Below are 19,172 nucleotides of genomic sequence, written 5' to 3' on the forward strand. Positions count from 1 at the left end.
GATTTTATTAGGTATGATATGACATTTGGTTATATAAGAAAATGTCTATAATTTTTTAAGAGCTGCATACCCCCAAGTAAGCAGGAGAGAAGTGACATGATGTCTGAGATCTGCAGAGCTGTTTGAAATATTTCAATAAGAACGACAAAGAAAGTAGATGGGACAAGTCCTACAAAATCTTAAGTTTGTATATATGTAGGAGCATTATTCTGCTCTTGTAAATGTTTGAAATGTTTCCTCACAAAGGACATTTTAGCTTGTCATTCCCCATCTAAAGATTATATTGTTTCCAGAGGATGTGTCACTATTTTTAAACTACTTGTATATATAGTAATTCTGCCTTTCACCAGTTTGGCTTTTGGAAAGGATTTCTTCCTGGCTTGGGTATTTAAAAGAGACTTTCCAAGAGTTCTTCCACGGGGAAGGGAAAGACTGGATCTAGTCTTATATATCAACACATACACTTAACAAATAAGATACCAGCTTCAATTAAAAATAAATCAACAGAAAAAATAACTCAGGCAACAAGGAAGCCAATCTACAATATTTAACCTCAATTATCTGCCCCCCCAAGATTTGTTAATGGCAACTCCTGCTTCCAACTCTGACATCATCACCACTGTGGCTTCTATTTACTTTTGAACAAAGATACACGAGAAAGGCTGTATTTATATCCGGGAAGTTATAAAATAGAAAAACTTAAAACTCCAGCCTCCCTTGTGCACTACTGCCTCCTCTCCATCAGCAGAACAGAGGCCTGAAGGCCAAGGGCAGGTCAAGTTTTCAGGTCTTCATAGACGGGATGAGTTTCAGAGCAAACTTGAGGAGAAGTAGTTTTGGAAAGGCCAGGGCACTCAAAACTAGCAGTGTACTATCACGTGATATCAGATGCGAGGGATCAAAAAGACTCCATCTTTTGGTCACACCTTTTGTTCCCACACTATTTAGTGATCATTTGATGTTGTAAAAAGGAAAGTAAGTGTTATAAATTCCTATTTGTATGAAACTGAATTTAAGTTTAAAACATTTGGGAATTTACGGCCCTCTGCTTGAAGAAAATGAAACGAGTAGCAAGTAAACACAATGACCTCAGGAATTATTCAGAAGAGTCAGTCACTTTCCACATACATTGTAGCTTTCATAAAGATTTCACGTGATTTCCCAATCCTTCTATCACATAACATGGCATAATAATGATCATGAATACTCATAAACGAACAGCTTCAGGTATCACAAGAATCTAAGTTAGGAATTATACTTAGAAAATTTTGACTGCTAAGAATTGTGTCCTAATTCTTTGAAAAATCATGATCCATGGCATAGAGGATAACTCTTAGTTAAAGTAATCAATGAATCAACATACAGATTACTTCTTAATCTCCTAACGTTTCTCATATGTGAAAGATAAAAACCATAGTTTATTCTTTGATCAAATACTTCAAATATACAGAAAATAGAATAAGATAGCAAGTCTATGAACTTGCTATCCAGACTTAATAAATATCAACATTTGATATATTTAAGGTTTTCAAAGAACTAATAAGCATTATAAACGTAAACCACAGGTTTTCACTAGTTCTTTGATTCAATCTTCTCAGAAATCTGTCTTTTTGTTCTATTTTATTCAAAACACTTGCAACTTTCCCACACCCCAGTTCTCACAGACCTACCTTTATTATTTCACAGAAAAATTTCTTGAAGAATCTATACCTCTAATTTCTACTTCCTCTCCCTCTTATTTATTCTCTAACCTATTAAAACCTAGCTTCTGTTCACTGGACTCCTATTCAATTCCAAGCCCTATAAACCCAAGGTTATTTTTTAGATTTCCTATTATGTGGCCTCTTTAGTAACTTCCAACTGCTCACAGAGCTGGGTGTTACCCAGGCTGCAGGTCCTCAGAAGTGCAAATTATCATCTTTGGACAATAAGGATCTATTGTTTTGACTATGCAGGCCTACAAGGCTGGGGGAGGAGGCCCGTAGGAGTCCAGTGAGTAGTACCACAAGGGAGGGAAGTGGAGGCAGACGGAAGACGTGCTTTCAACCTCAACTTCGGCAAAGAAGAGCAGAACTATAGACTAGGAGTCATAGTTATAAAACTCTGGAAGACGTCAAATTCATGAAACAATACGTGCATTCTATTGTAGTCACACAAAGGGACTAACGGATATACACCAAAATGCTAACAACAATTAAATTTCCAGATGTCAAGATCATGGAGAGTTCTTATGTTAATGTTCTATAATAAACATGCTTTTTTTTTAAATATGAAAAAGGCTAATTTTTTTAAATAGCAAAAGGTTTGCATGCCTGTCTTCCAGGCTGACAAAGGAGGGTGTCGCCAGGGAGCTGTAGCTGCACAGAACACTTGGGAGGAGAAAACCCTAGGGTGACAGTGGGTGTTAGGAGCTTGAAAGAGGAAACACAAGCAGGCTGGCCGCACGGGGCCCAGTCTTGAGAGAGAAGACCCGTCACAGGAACCAGTCTGGCCTGAGACTACCCAAGAAGTGCCTGGCATTCCCCCTGGGCTGCCAGTTAGCCATTGGGTCCCTTCTTGTCTTCCTTCAAGCTCCTGTGAAAATTTCGCTACTACCCTGTACCCTACACTACCAGGACTCCACCCAAATGGTGTCTCCACCACAGGCTCGCCGACTTCCAATCCCACCTCCACAGAGTTACTAGTGTGGTAAAGACAGCGAACACTGGGGAACAGCTCAAGACTGTCCAGGATACAGGACACCCCAAAGTCTCAGATGTACACGACCCTCTGCTTACCTTCACCAGCTCCACCGGCCAGCCCAGACACTAGGGTCCAGGGAGGCTCAACTCCTGCGGTTCCCTGAGCACCCCAGGCTCTGGCTTGGTACCTCGGCACACACTCTTCCCTGGCCTAGGATACACTTCCCTACCCTATCCAGCTGGTAAACTCCCACCCACCCATCAGGTCCTGCTCAAATGGAAAACCTTCTGTCAAGCACTCCGAGGTAACTGGCTGCTCCCTCCTCTCTATGCCGTAGCCATTTTGTACACAACATTTTATATAGCACTTCTTAGACTACTGGAATTAATCCAATACCTGTCTACCCTACTAAACCACGAGATGTTTAAGGCCAGGAATACATATCCCCATGTACCTAGAATAGTGCCTAGATGCAGTAGGTACTCAAAAATATTTGATGAACCAAATAAATCAATGTGTTTTTACTACATATTTTCATAGATATCCCAGAAATAAATTTTAGGAGCTGAAAAACAGGCACTAACTCATACTGCTGCTCCCTGAGTGAAACGGATTCAGGGGCTGGCCTGGTGGCATATCGGTTAAGTTTGCATGCTCTGCTTCAGTGGCCTGGGGTTCATGAGTTCAGATCCTGGGTACACACCACTCATCAAGCCATGCTGTGGTGGCATCCCACATACAAAATAGAGGAAGACTGGCACAGATGTTAGCTCAGGGACAATCTTCCTCACCAAAAAAAAGAAAAAAAAATCAATTCAAAGTTTAAGACTTAACCAAAAAGAAAAGTAAAGATATCAAACCAAATATATACTGGGCAAATGGTAAGATTTCTGCCACATTTATGGCTAAGAATATAAAACTGTATCAATTTGGAATTACCAACCTTCTCATAATAATTTGAGGATTGCATATTGTGGAGGGTTTCTGTTTTTCTGAGAATAGTGGTGGGGGGAGGAGCGCTGCACAGTGTCTGTTAACGATGCAAAAGTAATTCAAACACGTATCTTCTCTTTGAAATCAAATCAGTAAGAACGGCTGACCACCAGGTAACAGGGGAAAATTAAGATCAACTGCAAGAAAACAGAATCTGCACGCAATTCTCATTTCTATATATTGTAACTTCCATCAGGACCTGCCTACTGCCTACACTGAATTTACCTGAGCTAAAGTAGGGACTGAATTTTGACCAGTCTGGGTCTGCATATGAGCAGATTTGCTCTCTGCCACAGAATTTGTTACACCTCCATCCTGCTGAGATTCAACTGTTTCCATGGTCATTTGTCTGAAAAGACAATAAAAAGGAAGAAGTATTAAGGCCCTATCTGAAATATTTCTGTTTTCACCTAGCTTTCTGATAAGCATTTCTGTCATCCAATTGTACTCTCTGATTTTTTCAAGCAATGGGTTCAGTGGCACAGTCTTAACTCTCCTGGCTAAGGCACCTTCTCTGCTCACTGGATATGAACATGACCAAGGGAGTACTGCCAAAGGCTTTATGAGAATTTGTTTAATCACAAATTTTTTAAATCTTATAATAAAGTCTTCTTGATAATTATTTCAAGCCCTCTAGTAAAAATGAGTGATAAAATGGGGTTTTCTATCTGACACGAAGCATAAATATTCTGTGACTCTCAAGGCCTAATCTCCCTGCTTTACAATATGATGAAGTATGAAGGCATTTCCCCATGTCTAAATGAATGCATTAGAAAGACGTGTCTAGCTTTGTCAGTGCTAAGTTGTTTCTGATAAACAAGCCTGAGATCGGATCACTCAGATTGACCACTTGTCCTGCAGCTTCCCAGTTACTTAAAGAGGAGAATCTCATTTTTCCAGGAAAAATTTCTGACATAATTTTTTTGCCTCTGATTTCAATTTAAGTTAATGATTTCTATATGGAGTCTTTCTAGATAGAAGGTAAGCCGTATTATAATAAATTTTACCCTACTAGGAGAAAATATAAAATGTAAACAAAATGAATTAAACAAAACCAAATTTCAAAAACTTATAAGAACTACTCCATGCTACTGTCTATCTTTTCAACTGGCAATAACAAAATGTGCTCTTCTCACCTTATCAGTCTAAATACCTATCCAAAAAGCATGCAGCCCATTTAGAACTTGGAATTAAAACGTCAAGATCTTTTTTCCAGATGTAATTAATTACCAGATCCTACAGATCTTTCATCTACTGTCTTTCACTTAATACCTTCATTTGCATTTCAATAGCCATTACCTGAATCCTCCATTCTCAAACCTGTCTGCTATAGTCTATGCTATACCTAGAGTTACTCCTCACTATTCAAAGTCATTTTAATAATTGTGACTGACCATGACAATTTAGAGCAACTGTAAAAAATAAAAATCCATGGTCTACTGTGAAAAAATGTCTTTCTCTCAATATTCCCCAATTCCTTTATCTCTTTCATTTTCCTGAATGGCCCCTCTAATACTAGCAAAGTATGGTCATCACACTGCATAAACTGTCAGTTCCCGTGGCTTTACTTTTGCTTACGTGAGCAGTTCCCAAAGAGAATACCTTAGAACATTAGTTCTGCAGGATATGAAAAGGTATTAGCTAGGACAAGAGGGTAGGGGGAGCACTTAGTAAAAGAGTTCTAAACATCCGGGATTAAAAGGGTTTCTTTGCTGCAGAACTCCTCAGAAGCATGAATCCACTAGTGTGCCTTGAGAAGGGGAGAGGCTACATATCCAACAGGCAGGGTTTTCCAAAAGTATCTGACCACCAAAAGCCCTTTTTCCACAAAGCATGTCCTAGCAGCTGTGTTTTCTAAACAACCTGAGAAATGTTGTCTTATGCTATTTCTTACACCTTTATTAAAAGTTCTTTTAAGGCTCTGCCAAGAACTTGAGTCTCAACGCAACATTACATGCTGAAAGGCCTTCCCAGTAAACTCTATTCATTTCGGAAACAATCACTTAGCACCATCTACATGACAGGCCATGAAAATACGAAAGCGGGTAAGTCACAACCCTTGTTCTGAAGGCATTCACTCACTAGTTGGTCCTCGGTTTCTCAAAGAAGGACAATGTGTATCAGAATTACCTAACATACTTGTGTTTTTAAAAAAAGCAGATTATGAGGCTCAACCTCAAATCTACTGAATCAAGCTTTTGGGGGACCTACTTTTTTATATGCAAAAGATTCCAATATATATTAAAATTTGAGAAAAACTTAGCTTACTGGTAAATTCTATCAGGTAGACCAATAATGAACACAAGTAAAGCAAGTTCTTAAATTGTGTGAAGGATGTTATGTATGAAATGCTTTGGGAAATATAGGAAGGAATGATGAAGTGTGCCTGAGAATGGGACCGAATGAGCCATACAGAGAGGGATGGAAAGGATTTCACCAGGTAGAAAACGAAAGGAGGATTGTGAGAAGAAAAGCACAGAGTATGTTTGAAAAACAGAACGGCTGGGTGTAGTCAAGAATCTGGGTGAGGAGGTGACAGAGGAGGACAGGAGGAAGTGCAGCAGGAAAAGCTGGATGGAACCACATTAGGAAGAGCCTTTAATACTCTAGAGAGAAAACAATGTCCGCCTCATTCAGACGCCTCCTCTGCTGAGGTCCTTCAGTATCTATGGAGTCAATCTATACCGTATAAGTTTCAACCATTTGATACCTACAGAGAAGTCAGTCAAGAATCAGACAACGAGCAAAAGGTATCTGTTAATAGGCAAAACAAATGGCCCAAAGTCCATACACTAAAACTTCTAAAACAAAGAGAACCTCTCCTGGTGCATACTTTAAACTCATTTGGTTTTATTCTAAATACAACTCTACTTTACCCGGTTTCTAAACATACTGGATTAAGAAGTGACAGCTGACAAGGGGGAGGGAGAACTATAGAGAATATGATAAAGAGATTAAAATTCCGAGTGTGTGGCAATTTGGGTCCATACAGGGTAAAGTCATCTAGTTCTTTATACTCAACAAATTTAAGGATTTATGAGCTAAAATTCAGTAACTGATATTTACAATAACTATCCTAAGTCACCAAGAAAAGGTTAATGACACTTACTATACTTTAAGGAAAGAAGGATCCACAGAAAAAAATCCAGGAAGACTTCCTCCCATCAAAAAAAAGCTCTAATGCCTAAAAAGGTCAACCTGAACTGAATAGGACTCATTTTTTGAGATATAATAAAAGACTTTGTAAGTTACTAAACATTTCAAAAGTTTAACACATGAAAGTATTTTTATATACATTATCTCATGTAATCACCTTACTTGCTCCTTTTCTCTTGGGTATTCCTCAGAGTTCAGTCCTTTGCCCTTGTCCCTTCTTCAGTCTACATACTATGGCTTCTTCAACCCTATATGCAGATGGCTCCCAAATCTGTATTTGTCCACATCCCCTTCCTATTGAGCATCTCACCTTAAGAGTTTTCATGGACACCTGTCTGTTCCCTTATATTCCTTGTTTTAGTCAACAGCATCACTATCCATTCAAGCCCCAAAGCTAGAATCATGTCTCTATATGTGAGTCAGTACCAGATCACATACAGAAAAACTCCACATAGCTAAAACATCAGCCAAATCAGGCCCTGAGCCTCCTGCTGAAGCAAGGCAGAAACGGAAAGTCAGCGGCCACCCCAACTCATCCTCCTTGCCACACTTGGCATCATCCACTATAACCAACACTGACTCAAGCAGCTGAGTAGCTGCTCCTCACAACTGCTGCCACCCACTCTAAAGACCACCTATCACAGACAGTGGGCCTCCCCCTAAGCCATGACTCAACTGCAAGGTCCCTTCACCCAAACCAGAATCACATCCATCAACACCTCACATTCCTACTTCCCCAGTCACTATCAAAGACACAAGCTTTCCCATAGTTCATCTTCACTCTCATAACTAGTGCTTCCTTCCCCCCCATAATACAATTGCTGGTTCCCTCTATTACTCTCAGAACACCTGTTATTCCACCACACTGAGATCTCCAAACCACTTTCTCCCCTTCCATCAGCACCTCCATTTTCTTCATATCCCATCTTATTTGGCTTAGAATCCATGGTTTCTCATTTGAACCATTACATCCCAATACCCTAAATTCTCTTTTCCTTTTGTTGTATCAGCTTAGTAAAGACCAATCTCAGATAGAACCAATTCTGTCACCTCTATGCCTGTACCATGACTGATGAACAATACTGAACAAAACTATAAAAGAAAAAAAAAACCAAATGGAGGGTGTTTGGAAACCTTCCAGGTTGGTGAACATGAAGAGATTCAGAGAGAGTGATACGCTCAGAGAGCATGGAATCTCCCCACCCTTTCCCACACACATTGTTCTATGCATCTCTTCTATCTGGTTGTCCCTGAATTATATCCTTTTATAATAAGCTGGTAAAATAGTAAAAAAAAAAAAAAAAAAAACTATAAAAGAGAATATTATTAAAGCTATCAAATTTAGGGTTATCAGCCTCAAAGGGGCAGCAATCTTATTGTTTCCCTAGCGGCCTTACTCTCCCATTCTCTACAATTGTTTCAAATTTTCTCCCTCTCCTCAAATCCCTGAGCTCACCTACTACCTACACTCAATGTAAAACCTTGCCTTCTGTTTCAGATGAGAACTCCCTCAACTTCCTGCCACTAAACCTACACAACCATCACTTTTCCTTGTTTCCTGCCCCCATACTCTTAAAGCCCTCCACATGGGGCTGGCCCCGTGGCCGAGAGGTTAAGTTCACGCGCTCTGCTTTGGCGGCCCTAGGCTTGGCCAGTTCAGATCCTGGGCGCCGACCTACCACTGCTCATCAAGCCATGCAGAGGCGGCATCCCACACAGAAGAATTAGGGACCTATAACTAGAATATACAACTATGTACCGGGGAGCTTTGGGGAGAAGAAGGAAAAAAAAAAGATGTGAAACCTCTAAAAAAAAAAATTCCTCTACCTCCTCTGGATTGGTCTTCAGGGATATTATACTACAGCTTAGCCCCTCCCCTCTCTACTGGTTTCTCCTATCAAGATGTAAACGTGTTCAAGTTTCTCCAATCTCAAACACACACGCACACACACACACACACACACACAAATTCACTGAACCAGAAGTCTTTCTCTAACTATTCTCTTGAACCTCTCTTCTCCCTCACACTGCTAAACTACTTTAAAGAACTGCCAACACTAGCGCCATTTCTTCACCTCCACCTACTCCTGGACAACCCCAAACTGGCTTCTGCCTCACTAAAACTTCTCTAAAAAAGGTAATCAATCTCTGTCACTAAATCTAATGTTCATTTTAAGTCCTATCTTGTTTGATCCCTCAGGAGCATTCAAAACTGTTGACATTTCCCTTCTTGAAATCAATCTTGATGCCATGATACTGCATTTTTCACTCTCATTCAATTCTCTGAGAATTCCTCCGCAAGCTCCTTTGCCAATTCCTTCTCTTACTCAATGTTAACCTCCAACATGGCATGTCTTCAGGGCTGTTTAGCCTTCTCACCTCACTCTGAAATCTCTCCGGCGTAGTATCATCCATTTCTCTAGATTCAAAAACCAGCTATAAGCTTATGACTCTCAAATCTGGATTTCCAGCCCAGAGGCCTCTCTTGAATTCCAAAATCATATATCCAAATGCCTATTTAACATCACCAAACACACACCCTACAGTTACCTCAAACTCATTGCGTCCAAAACTAAACTCGCCTTCTTGCACAAACATGTTTCTTACCTCAGGAAATGGGGTCCCACCATCCATCCAGTTGCTAAAGCTGGAAAGCTGGTGTCATCCCTGAAACCCTCTCCCTTTCATTCCCTACAGCATTATGACCAGGTGTGATGATTCTACCTTCTAAAGAACAATTTAGTTCCCTTCTCTACATTCCCACCACCACCGCTCTATCTCCCTACTCTAATCCATGCCAACGGTTATCTTTCTAAAACATGTATTTCTGCTTAAACCACTTCTCTGCTGAAAACTCTTCAGTAGCTCCCTACCGACTGCAGGATAAAATCCCAACTCCTCATAATACTAACTACAACTATCGTTTGTTAAGTGCTTACCATATGGTAAATGCTTAAACTAGTTTTAATCCTTAACAACCTAAAAAGTCAATACAGTTGCTTCTTCTTTGAGATAAAGAAAAGGAGAAGCGAATCTCGTGGACGAGTGGTTAAGTTCGTGCACTCTACTTCAGAGGCCCAGGGTTTCACCAGTTTGGATCTCGGGTGTGGACAAGGCACAGCTGATCAAGCCATGCTGAGGCAGCGTCCCACATAGCACAACAAGAAGGACCTACAACTAGAATATACAACTATGTACTGGGGGGCTCTGGGGAGAAGAAAAAGAAGAAGAAAAAAGAAGATTGGCAACAGATGTTAGCTCAGGTACCAATCTTTAAAAAAAAAAAGAAAAGGAGACACGAGGAGCTTAAGAATCTGATTTTACCACAAAGGTATTGAGTGGCACAGCCAGGTTTTGAACTAAGGTCTTTTTCTAAAGTCCGTATTCTCAATTACTAAACCAAAGTGCCATTCAATCTCTTTCACAAGGTGACCCCATTTTACTTTTTATAGCCTCATCTCCAGTCACTCCACTCCTTACCACACTCTGCATTCAAGCCTCCTTATAAGCCTCTTTTTTTCAAATATACCTCTTATTCCTCTAGTTCTAATTTTCTATATCTGCTCTTCCTCTTCCTGGAATGCTCTTCACCCTTTCTTTGTCCAGTAGGCAAATTCCTACTAGTTCTTCAAGGCCTGGCTCAAAGACACCATCTTTCAAAAGGCTACTCTAATAACCTTGGGCGGAATGAGTCATTCTCTTCCAACTTCCCAAAGCATCTTATGCAGTACCTGCACTATAATATTTGTCTAGCATATAATACATTTGTTCACAAAGTTCTAACACTAGTGTGAGCAACTCAGGGACAGGGATTACATCTTAGATTTCAATGTATTCCCACTGTCTAGTACAGAATCTATCATAATCGTTTAACTAATCAACTATTCTGGAAGACTATGCAACTGTCAGATGTTACTAAGTCGATAAAAATAAGGTTCAGAGAGATTAAGTGAGTTTCTATGGGGTACATACTAGACAGCATGATAGAGGGTGAAGAAGAGGTCTGGTGACTGACTCCAGGGTTCCTTCCACAGCCAGGACCCTGAGTATTCCACGTTAGACAACATTTTACAATAATCATGTGCTTCTGAGTACACTGGAACTATTGTCACAATTTTCATTCAGATATGCTCTGTCTTTCACATTAGGATGTACGGACCGTAATTTTATCCCATTTGTATTCTTCTAGAGTGCCTAGTATAATGCCCAGTACGTGTCATTCAGTAAAAGTTTGATACTAAAATCAATTTTCAGGTAAAAATCATCTACAGAAGAGTTAGGTCAGCACTGTTAATTTAAAATAAACCCTATCATTTTCAAACAAGTTTATTCTGACCCATATCTAACCGCTGTCTAGTACAACTTCCTAAACCCACTAAAAACCAACCCCAGGGCAGGACTCAGGGCAGAAGATTCAACTAACATTTAAGTGCTCTAGATAAGGTCAAGCACTGCACCGGGCATTTACAAACACTATCTCAGCAGGAGATGGAGGACCCAAGCTCAGCTATAGATGACGGACACATGACAGTAACATCTGTAAATCAGCCTCAGCTAGTCCACACAGAATTGATTTATAAACTGTAAGAGAAAGATCTATTACATATATACATACATTATTAATTTATCCATCATTTTAACTCTGAGCTCTCTAAGTACAACTTTCAAAAAAACAGAAAAACACATATCCACCTACCTTAAATTTGTCTTAAAATACTTTTTCCTGCCACATTTGCTCATTATTAAGACATTTGCAAGCAACGCTTTTTGCTCCTTCCTCGTTTTCTTCTTTATTTATCCTGCAGTAAAATTATAGCCTTGAAGTGGGAGATAAAATTTAAAAACATTAAAATCTCTCAAAACTACTCCAGAAGAATACTCTAATTTCTATAAAACTGAAAAAACAGAATAGAAAGCTGAAATCATTCCATATTTTTATAATCTTACGTCTATTCAATTTTCTTATCTTCTGAGGAAAAAAATTCAAAAAACTTAAATCGTGGTATTTCTCAGATTATTTTCTACTGAAGAGAAAGGAGTTCTGTCTAAATCATTTAATATACACTATGTATATCTTGTATCGGCTCCATTTTAAAATGATAATAATCACTTAATAAACTGAATGAATTTAACACTTTCATAAATTTCACTCCATTGCAACAAATTTGTCAACTGTTTTTTCATTTACCTTAAATTCAAACTGGGTTTTGTCAAAGAATTTTAACCCCAAACAAAATATCAACAGTTCATTTAAAATCTCCTTCCAATAGCCTTCAATCCACTAAAAAAGCTGTTTTAGATACTCCAGCAGTTAAACTCCATTTTTTTTTTTTACTAATATCTTTAAAAAATGCATTTGACATGCTGAATGAAGTAAAATTGGCAAAGAAAAAGACCAAAGCATATCTTGGAGCCCTTACTTATTTTAGAGTTGGAAAGGCCCATGCACCTCCCTCAGTACCTGCCAGGCATCTATGCCAGCAACGCTGGAGCTTAGCCACAAACATGCTGCTTTCAGGGTTCCCTCCTAAGTGGTCCCCTCTAAAACGCTGTCACACCATCCCAGTCAATTTTGAAACTGACTCAGCAGGCAGGTTTGCCACACGCCACTAAGGGCACTAAGACAATGGTTATTGCTGCTACCACCTCCTCCCACCGCCCAGCATAGGGACAGCAGGAGACGCGAGGGCACTTGAACCAGGCTATTGACAACATGAACAAAAAGCAAGGATGCCGCCCTTCCTTCAGACTAAACCTTCTTCTGTGTTAAATTATGCTGGCATTTTACACGGCGACATCTTATCTTCCCTAAAAATCATGTAACCAAGAGGGCAGGGACCATTTATTTATTCAATAGTGAATGGCGCCCATAATATGCAAGGCCCTTGTGTTAGGCACCAGAGACACAGATAAAATGTCGGTGCTCTCCAAGAGCTTGCAATCTAATGAGGTAGATGGATGTTTAAACAAAAAATAATGACAATATTGTTTAAATAATAATGATGGTTATGGCACCAAATAAGAAAAGAGAAGTAACTGCTAATTTCTCATGGAAATATTTTCTTTAGTTTAATTTTTGAATAAGTAATACCTTCCTATGATTCAGGATTCAAAAAGTAGAAAAAGGTATTCAGTGAAGTCCAGAACAGCCACCTATTTCCTCGTCCCAAAGGCAACCAGCGTTGAAGAGAGTACCAGCTTTCTCCACCACAGCCGCAGGAGGTTAGAAGAGAAAGCCTCATACCAGAAGAATCCCATCAGACAAACCCGACCCGGACCCGGCCTATCAGAGAACGAGTTCTTTCCAACTACTAAGTCACCACCAACTGCCTGCTTGCCAAATCTGAAAGGATGCTTTTTAGTCCCTATCTTCCTTAATACTCCTACAGCATTTCCTACTCTCCAAATTTTGTCCTCCTTGAACTCTTTGTAACACGTTTATGCTTTTCTTCCAAATTATCCAGCCCTTTGTTTTTGGTCTACTCTTTAAAGGCTGGTATTCCCAGGTTTCCAGTCACAGCAATCTCCTCTACACATTCTCCCTAGGTGACTCTATCCTCACTTGACAAGTCTCAAATCCCATGTCCAGCCTACAACTCTCTCTCCTGAGCTCTAGCCCATATCTATCTGCCTATTAGTTGAATCTTAATGGTTAGCTCACAGATCCTCAAGCTCAAATTTTCAAAACTAACCTCAGCTCCCTTGCTCTGCATCTCTCCCCTCGCTGTGCTCTTGTCTCAGTGACTGGCATCACTATTCACTCAGCCCCTGTCTGGGAGTCCTCTTCTCCCTCCATTCTTCAACTTCCTTTGTCCCTCATTCCTGAGTAGCAGGATGGTAGCGTGTAGTATAAAAGCACTGGCTGGCCCTGGAGGTTGACCTGGGTGTTGAGTTCTATCACTTATTAGCTATGTGATCCCAGACAATTATTTAATTTCTCCAAGCATCCTTTCTCATCTGTCAAATGACACCAATCTTGTGAGGAGGAAAGGTATTAATAAATGCAAAATGTCTAATTGGCTTGGAATATAAGCAAGGACCACCAGCTTACTCAGCCTCAATAATTTTCTCTCCTAAAATTCTCTCCTCCATTCTCTCTGCTTCATTCTCTCTGTCCTCATTGCCACTGCTTTAGTTCTGAAACTGATCATTTCTTGACATGATTAAAGTGATAATAGACTCCCTATAAGTACTTCACCTCACTCAAGCCTCATCTCAGTCCCTCATAACCCACTCCATTAGACCACAACGCTCTATTCAGAATGCAAATCCAAACATGCTATTTCTTCATTCAAGATCCTCCAACGCTTCCCTGCTGCCTAAGAATGAATACCCAAAGTTCTCAGCGTTTTAATTTCAGGTACTTTGTAGAGGCTTGATAAAGTTTGCGTAAAAGCATTCAGATTTCAGGTTTGCCATTCTTTTCTATTACATCAATTTTCCAGGCTCAAAATTGCCTTATGTGGATTTGCAGATCCCATTTTACCACACTATAAACTATGCATACTTTGAAAAACTCAACTGCTTTTTATTCTGTTGATCTCATCCCAAACCTAGTTTTAATGCCCTAGAACATACTCTTAATGGGCAGACTAGGGCTGAATTTAGCATCCACCACCTGCACATACACAAACACTGGAATGGCTAAGAGCTCAAATGTCCTAATGTGTTCTCAGGATGGGCTTAAGACAATGTACAAATATTCTATTTAGCCTACAACATACCCCTAAATTCATCATCATTTCATGATACAGTGTGACATCATAATGTTTAACCCGATCTCCTTATACCTAAAATCACAAAGGATACTGATGTCATGTCCTGTATACTACCAATTTTCTACAAAAATAATGTTAAAATCCTATCTAACAAGGAAGATTTATCTTTTAGAATAGAAAGATATATTTTAGACTGGTTTATTATAGGTAAATAGCTTATACTAAGACAGAAAAATGAGTTAAAAAATTCTTTTGCCTAGATGTGGATTTCTGTGCTGAATCGGGAGGAAAGCCATTTCTCATGGTGATAAAGCTTTCTGTCATATATTAGGTTTGATGACAAAAGTAACATTCGGCATTCACCCTACTCTTCACCAGTGTGCTACTCTATTCACCCTTTGGCATAACAGTTTCCATTAATTTCATTGCTATCAAGTATCCCATAATAAACAGCTCTCTACACCAATTAAAGATAGCATTATATTTACACTTAAGAGTTTTGAACATATACTCTGCTGTGGTTAATTACATTAATATCTTGATTTTTCTGAAATAATTACATTTATTTAAGAATCAAAATTCTTGGGCAACTTGCCTGGAATATAAAAGTTTACCTAACCAATCTGCACCTCACCAACCAACTCTCTGATTAACCAATGTTCTCCATTCCCTCCACAGATTAACTACAGTTTAGCAAATACCCACTGCAGGTGTTCTCCAGTGTGCCCAAGGGCTTACGTTCCTAACGGCTGGGGGGATGCTCACCAAGAGTCAGTTGTATTTATCATCAAACCTGATTATGCCAGCCATACTTATTATTGCAATTTTGGAATTCTGTTAAATAGCATGTTAGACAAAATTATTAAATAGATACAATGATTTAAAAAGAAGAGCTTCTATGAAAACTAAGTTGAATGATTTGGAAAGACAAAATAGGCAGGCTGCTTTTAAAAAAATCTTGCTTTTGGACTAGACATTACAGTGGAAAAGAACTATAAATACTGGGGAAATATTATAAAAATGAAGAGTTCTTTATAAAGACACTTGCAAAACAATGTAAGCTCTTGCTCTACTTTCAAAAACACGAAAATAGAAAAAGCAAATTATGCACTGAGATAGTTTTTGCAAGAAAGGCAAAGCAAAAAACCCCTGCACAATTAGTATAGTCAAAATAAAAGGAATGTGGAATAAAAGGCAGTACATGTCCTATGGAAGCAGGAAGAGAAAGAGAACACAGAAAAGGGCAATCTGTTTCTTTGGTTCTGGGATGAAGCAAGGTTTTAGGTCTTCAGGAAAGCAGGACATCTTCGTAGGTTAACTGTGATTTAAGGAGCAATAGCAAGTAAGGTTTGAAAGACAAGAGGAATATGAAGCTTATATTGTAAAGCTGGTCCTTCTCAATCAAGTCAATTAAAAAGTCGGGAGAAGGCAGGGATAGCTAGAAGTGAGACGTAATTCCAAAGAGCTATATCCCCAAAGTTGACAGGGATGAGCCTATGGTTATTACGAATTTCAGGTGAAGGAGATGAGGAAAAACAAAGTGAGACAGCAGTAATGGGAAACTAGATCACTTTTAAAGTTTTGTAATCTTTGTGAAGGAAAGTTACAATAACTTTCAAATAACAAACTTTACACTTTTGTGTAAAAACATAAGTAGCCAGGAGCAATGCTTGTAAATAATTATTTGAAACACTTGTAAATAATGTCTTTAATATTTTGAACATGAATCATATAGAAAATCAGGCAGCTTCTAATATAGATTCAAGGCCACTCCAATTTAATTGCTTCAGATACCTGCTATTATTTAAGAAATCTTTACTAACATCACCAAAGGATTAACTATTCAAGAAACTCTTTTTCAATTCACTCCCCACCTGGTGCCTGCTTTTGGTTATGTCACAGTAGGTGAACAGCAGAATCAGCTGCAAGGGGGAAATGAAAAATGAAATTCAAATAGTCATGGCTTATCCCCACCTCTCCAAGCAACCGGCCCGCCCCGCCCCCCTCGCCCCCACTTCAGCTGCCACACACACACCACTTCTGAAGTGAAACAAAATTTGAAGTCTTTTGAGGGAGTTATTTGCTTGACTAGTCATTGCAGGGTTTTTCTTTTCAATAGCATGCTTCATTACTGCACTTTACATTTCCAAACACCTCTACATGAAGGACAACTGCATTGCTACCGACCAGTAAATGTGGGAAAGAACAGATAACACACTTGAACGAGCTGAAGTTTAGAGAAGTGAAGTTCAACATTATTATACTTACGTAGATTGCTCCTATCTTGTGCATATGAACAAAACTGGTATCTTTCTAAACGCAGAAACATACCTAAACACACCGTCACTTTCAAGAGGAGCAAAGCATCCCGAGCGTCCACATACAGTAACATAGGTCTTCACGCACGGTACAGTTGCCCCAGTTCCAGAGCTGGAAGCTTTCATCACAATCAATGCTAGGACATAAATTCCAGTTTAAAATATTTCTAAGCAAAAATTCAGTTTTGTGCTATCAATGAAAAAAATTGAGGATGTTTGAGATTATGAACAAAACTGTATGACACTTGACATTGAGTTAGGATGGTCTGATTTTAAGTCTGTTGTGTCAAAAGAAATTTCACTAAGATAACTTTGAAGAAGCAGTTTATTTTGTGAAATTCTCAAAGTATTAGAATCACATGAGCCCCACTGCTAAAATTTCACAGGATTTTATTTTGACATTTAATTGGTCTGTTTTGTCACTGTTCAGAAAACATGCATGAAGATGCTTCCCATTTTGGGAGAAGTGGGAGCCTTCCAAAGAGCATCACAAAAGAGTTGCTGGTAAGGATCCTGAAAGGCCTCCATCCTTCCTCACCAGTGGGACAGTTATTCGAACATTCTTTGAGCAAAACTCCCATATAACTTCCTAGATATCCTTTTCCTCAAAATGGCTTCACATACTCCTTACTAGTCATTTCCTCTAACACTCCTGGGACAGCAGTCAAGAGACGTGCAAAATATTTTTATTTTTTAAACTTTGCTATAGCTGAATTATACCAATAAGACTCAAGGTGTCTTCATGAGTAATATCAAGATAAATTCCCACTAATGTTATCCTTAGGGTTTCCTCTTCATTCTCCCTTATTCTCTACTGGCTATCCTAGAACACCAGAAAAAGAAAACCCAGGCGTGAAAGCATCTACTCTGAAGAACAGCCCGGAATTCATTGTGCATTTCCCATGGTTAAAGTGTTTTAAATACCTTTATGTATTCTTTTAAAAGAAATTAACAAGATGGTTTTAAATGTTTATTTCTACCTAAGTGTAACAGATGAGAAACACTTTCCCTGAAATCTACATTTTTATAATCTATATATCTGTATTGATAATATTGAAAATGCATTCGAGATAACTCTTCACAAAGTTGACTTTTATATATGCAATTCATCAGCTCAATACAGTAGAAATACTTAAGAGGTGAAAGACACTTCAGGCTTATTTCATTAACAAAGTTGACTGCACTTCAAAATATCAATGGTTCAACTGTTAAATGTTTGCATAGCTCAGCTTTATTTTTAAAAGTCTATCTAAATGGACATCTGAGTACTTTCCAGCAGATAGTTCAACAATAAACCTGGCTTAATTTTCTGGCCCAATACTTACTTGTAGAGAATATTAAGTTGGGGAAAACAGGATCAGAAATATATATTTACACTGGTAAAGATTGGGCCAGAATGTATATTTATAATCTGAAACTCTTCCCTACCTTTCATGAAATGGCCATAATTCTAAAGCAGATTTTATTTTTTAATCCTGCAACGATTACTCTAGTTGTGTTGTGTCAGTAGCAAACTAGAGTAGCCCAGGGAGTGGGGAGTCTGTTAAAGTCATCAGTGGAAGCAAAAACTTTTTTTTTTTTTGAGGAAGATTAGCCCTGAGCTAACTGCTGCCAATCCTCCTCTTTTTGCTGGGGAAGACTGGCCCTGAGCTAACATCCATGCCCATCTTCCTCTACTTTATATGTGGGACGCCTACCACACAGTAGCTGGACAAGTGGTGCCATGTCTGCACCCGGGATCCGAACCGGCAAACCCCCGGCCACCGAAGCGGGACATGAGCACTTAACCGCTGCGCCACCGGGCCAGCCCCTGGAAGCAAATTTCATTAACCTTCCTGGACAATGCAAAAACAAAAAGACTAAAGAGAGCCTCTGTATTTACATATTCAATAAAAATTTATTCACATTCTCTTACAAAATATGTACACAAAACATCAGTGTGATTACAACTTCACACCACAACGACTCCAGGTGGACCAGCAAGTCACTGGGAAAGCATGTGCTTACACCGACCTATTGACAGATTCACCAGAAACGCTGGCGTAATTATCAACACTTAATACGACAGCGCTTTAAGGGTTTACTCATCCGGGATCAAAATCATTTAAATATCTTTTTAAAACTTCTGTTTGGACCAATAAGTAGTTACTTAAACATCAGTTTTAATACCTAGCATTTACTGGCCAAAACACACTGTTTGCAATTTGCCTTTCTTTAGAAAACAACAGTTACTTTAAGTTCAAAGATTTAAAGACTACTCCGACTTATGCAAGGAAAGCAGCTCGTTCTCCAAAAAAACCATGAA

The 19,172-nt window shown here is 39.0% G+C and overlaps 1 protein-coding gene across 28 annotated transcripts in view; it reads right to left on the reverse strand.

Annotated features, from left to right (window-relative positions):
- Positions 1 to 19,172, reverse strand: part of CREM (cAMP responsive element modulator) — a 62,835-nt gene that overhangs the window by 41,671 nt on the left and 1,992 nt on the right. For 11 of the 28 annotated variants that reach the window (XM_023632143.2, XM_023632142.2, XM_023632133.2 and 8 more), the window contains exons 2-3: positions 11,528 to 11,648; positions 3,901 to 4,024 (exon numbers count right to left, since the gene is read on the reverse strand). The exons of 1 other annotated variant lie outside the window; for it this stretch is intronic. In XM_023632143.2, the coding sequence (XP_023487911.1) occupies positions 3,901 to 4,024; positions 11,528 to 11,571 (168 nt within the window). In that variant the 5' untranslated portion in view covers positions 11,572 to 11,648. Of the gene's footprint in view, positions 1 to 3,900; positions 4,031 to 11,527; positions 11,649 to 16,423; positions 16,548 to 19,172 lie in introns of those variants that run through there. 16 more of the 28 variants (XM_070255141.1, XM_070255146.1, XM_070255145.1 and 13 more) reach the window with 5 other exon arrangements.

Source organism: Equus caballus, chromosome 29 (assembly GCF_041296265.1).
Source record: "Equus caballus isolate H_3958 breed thoroughbred chromosome 29, TB-T2T, whole genome shotgun sequence".
NCBI lineage: Eukaryota > Metazoa > Chordata > Mammalia > Perissodactyla > Equidae > Equus > Equus caballus.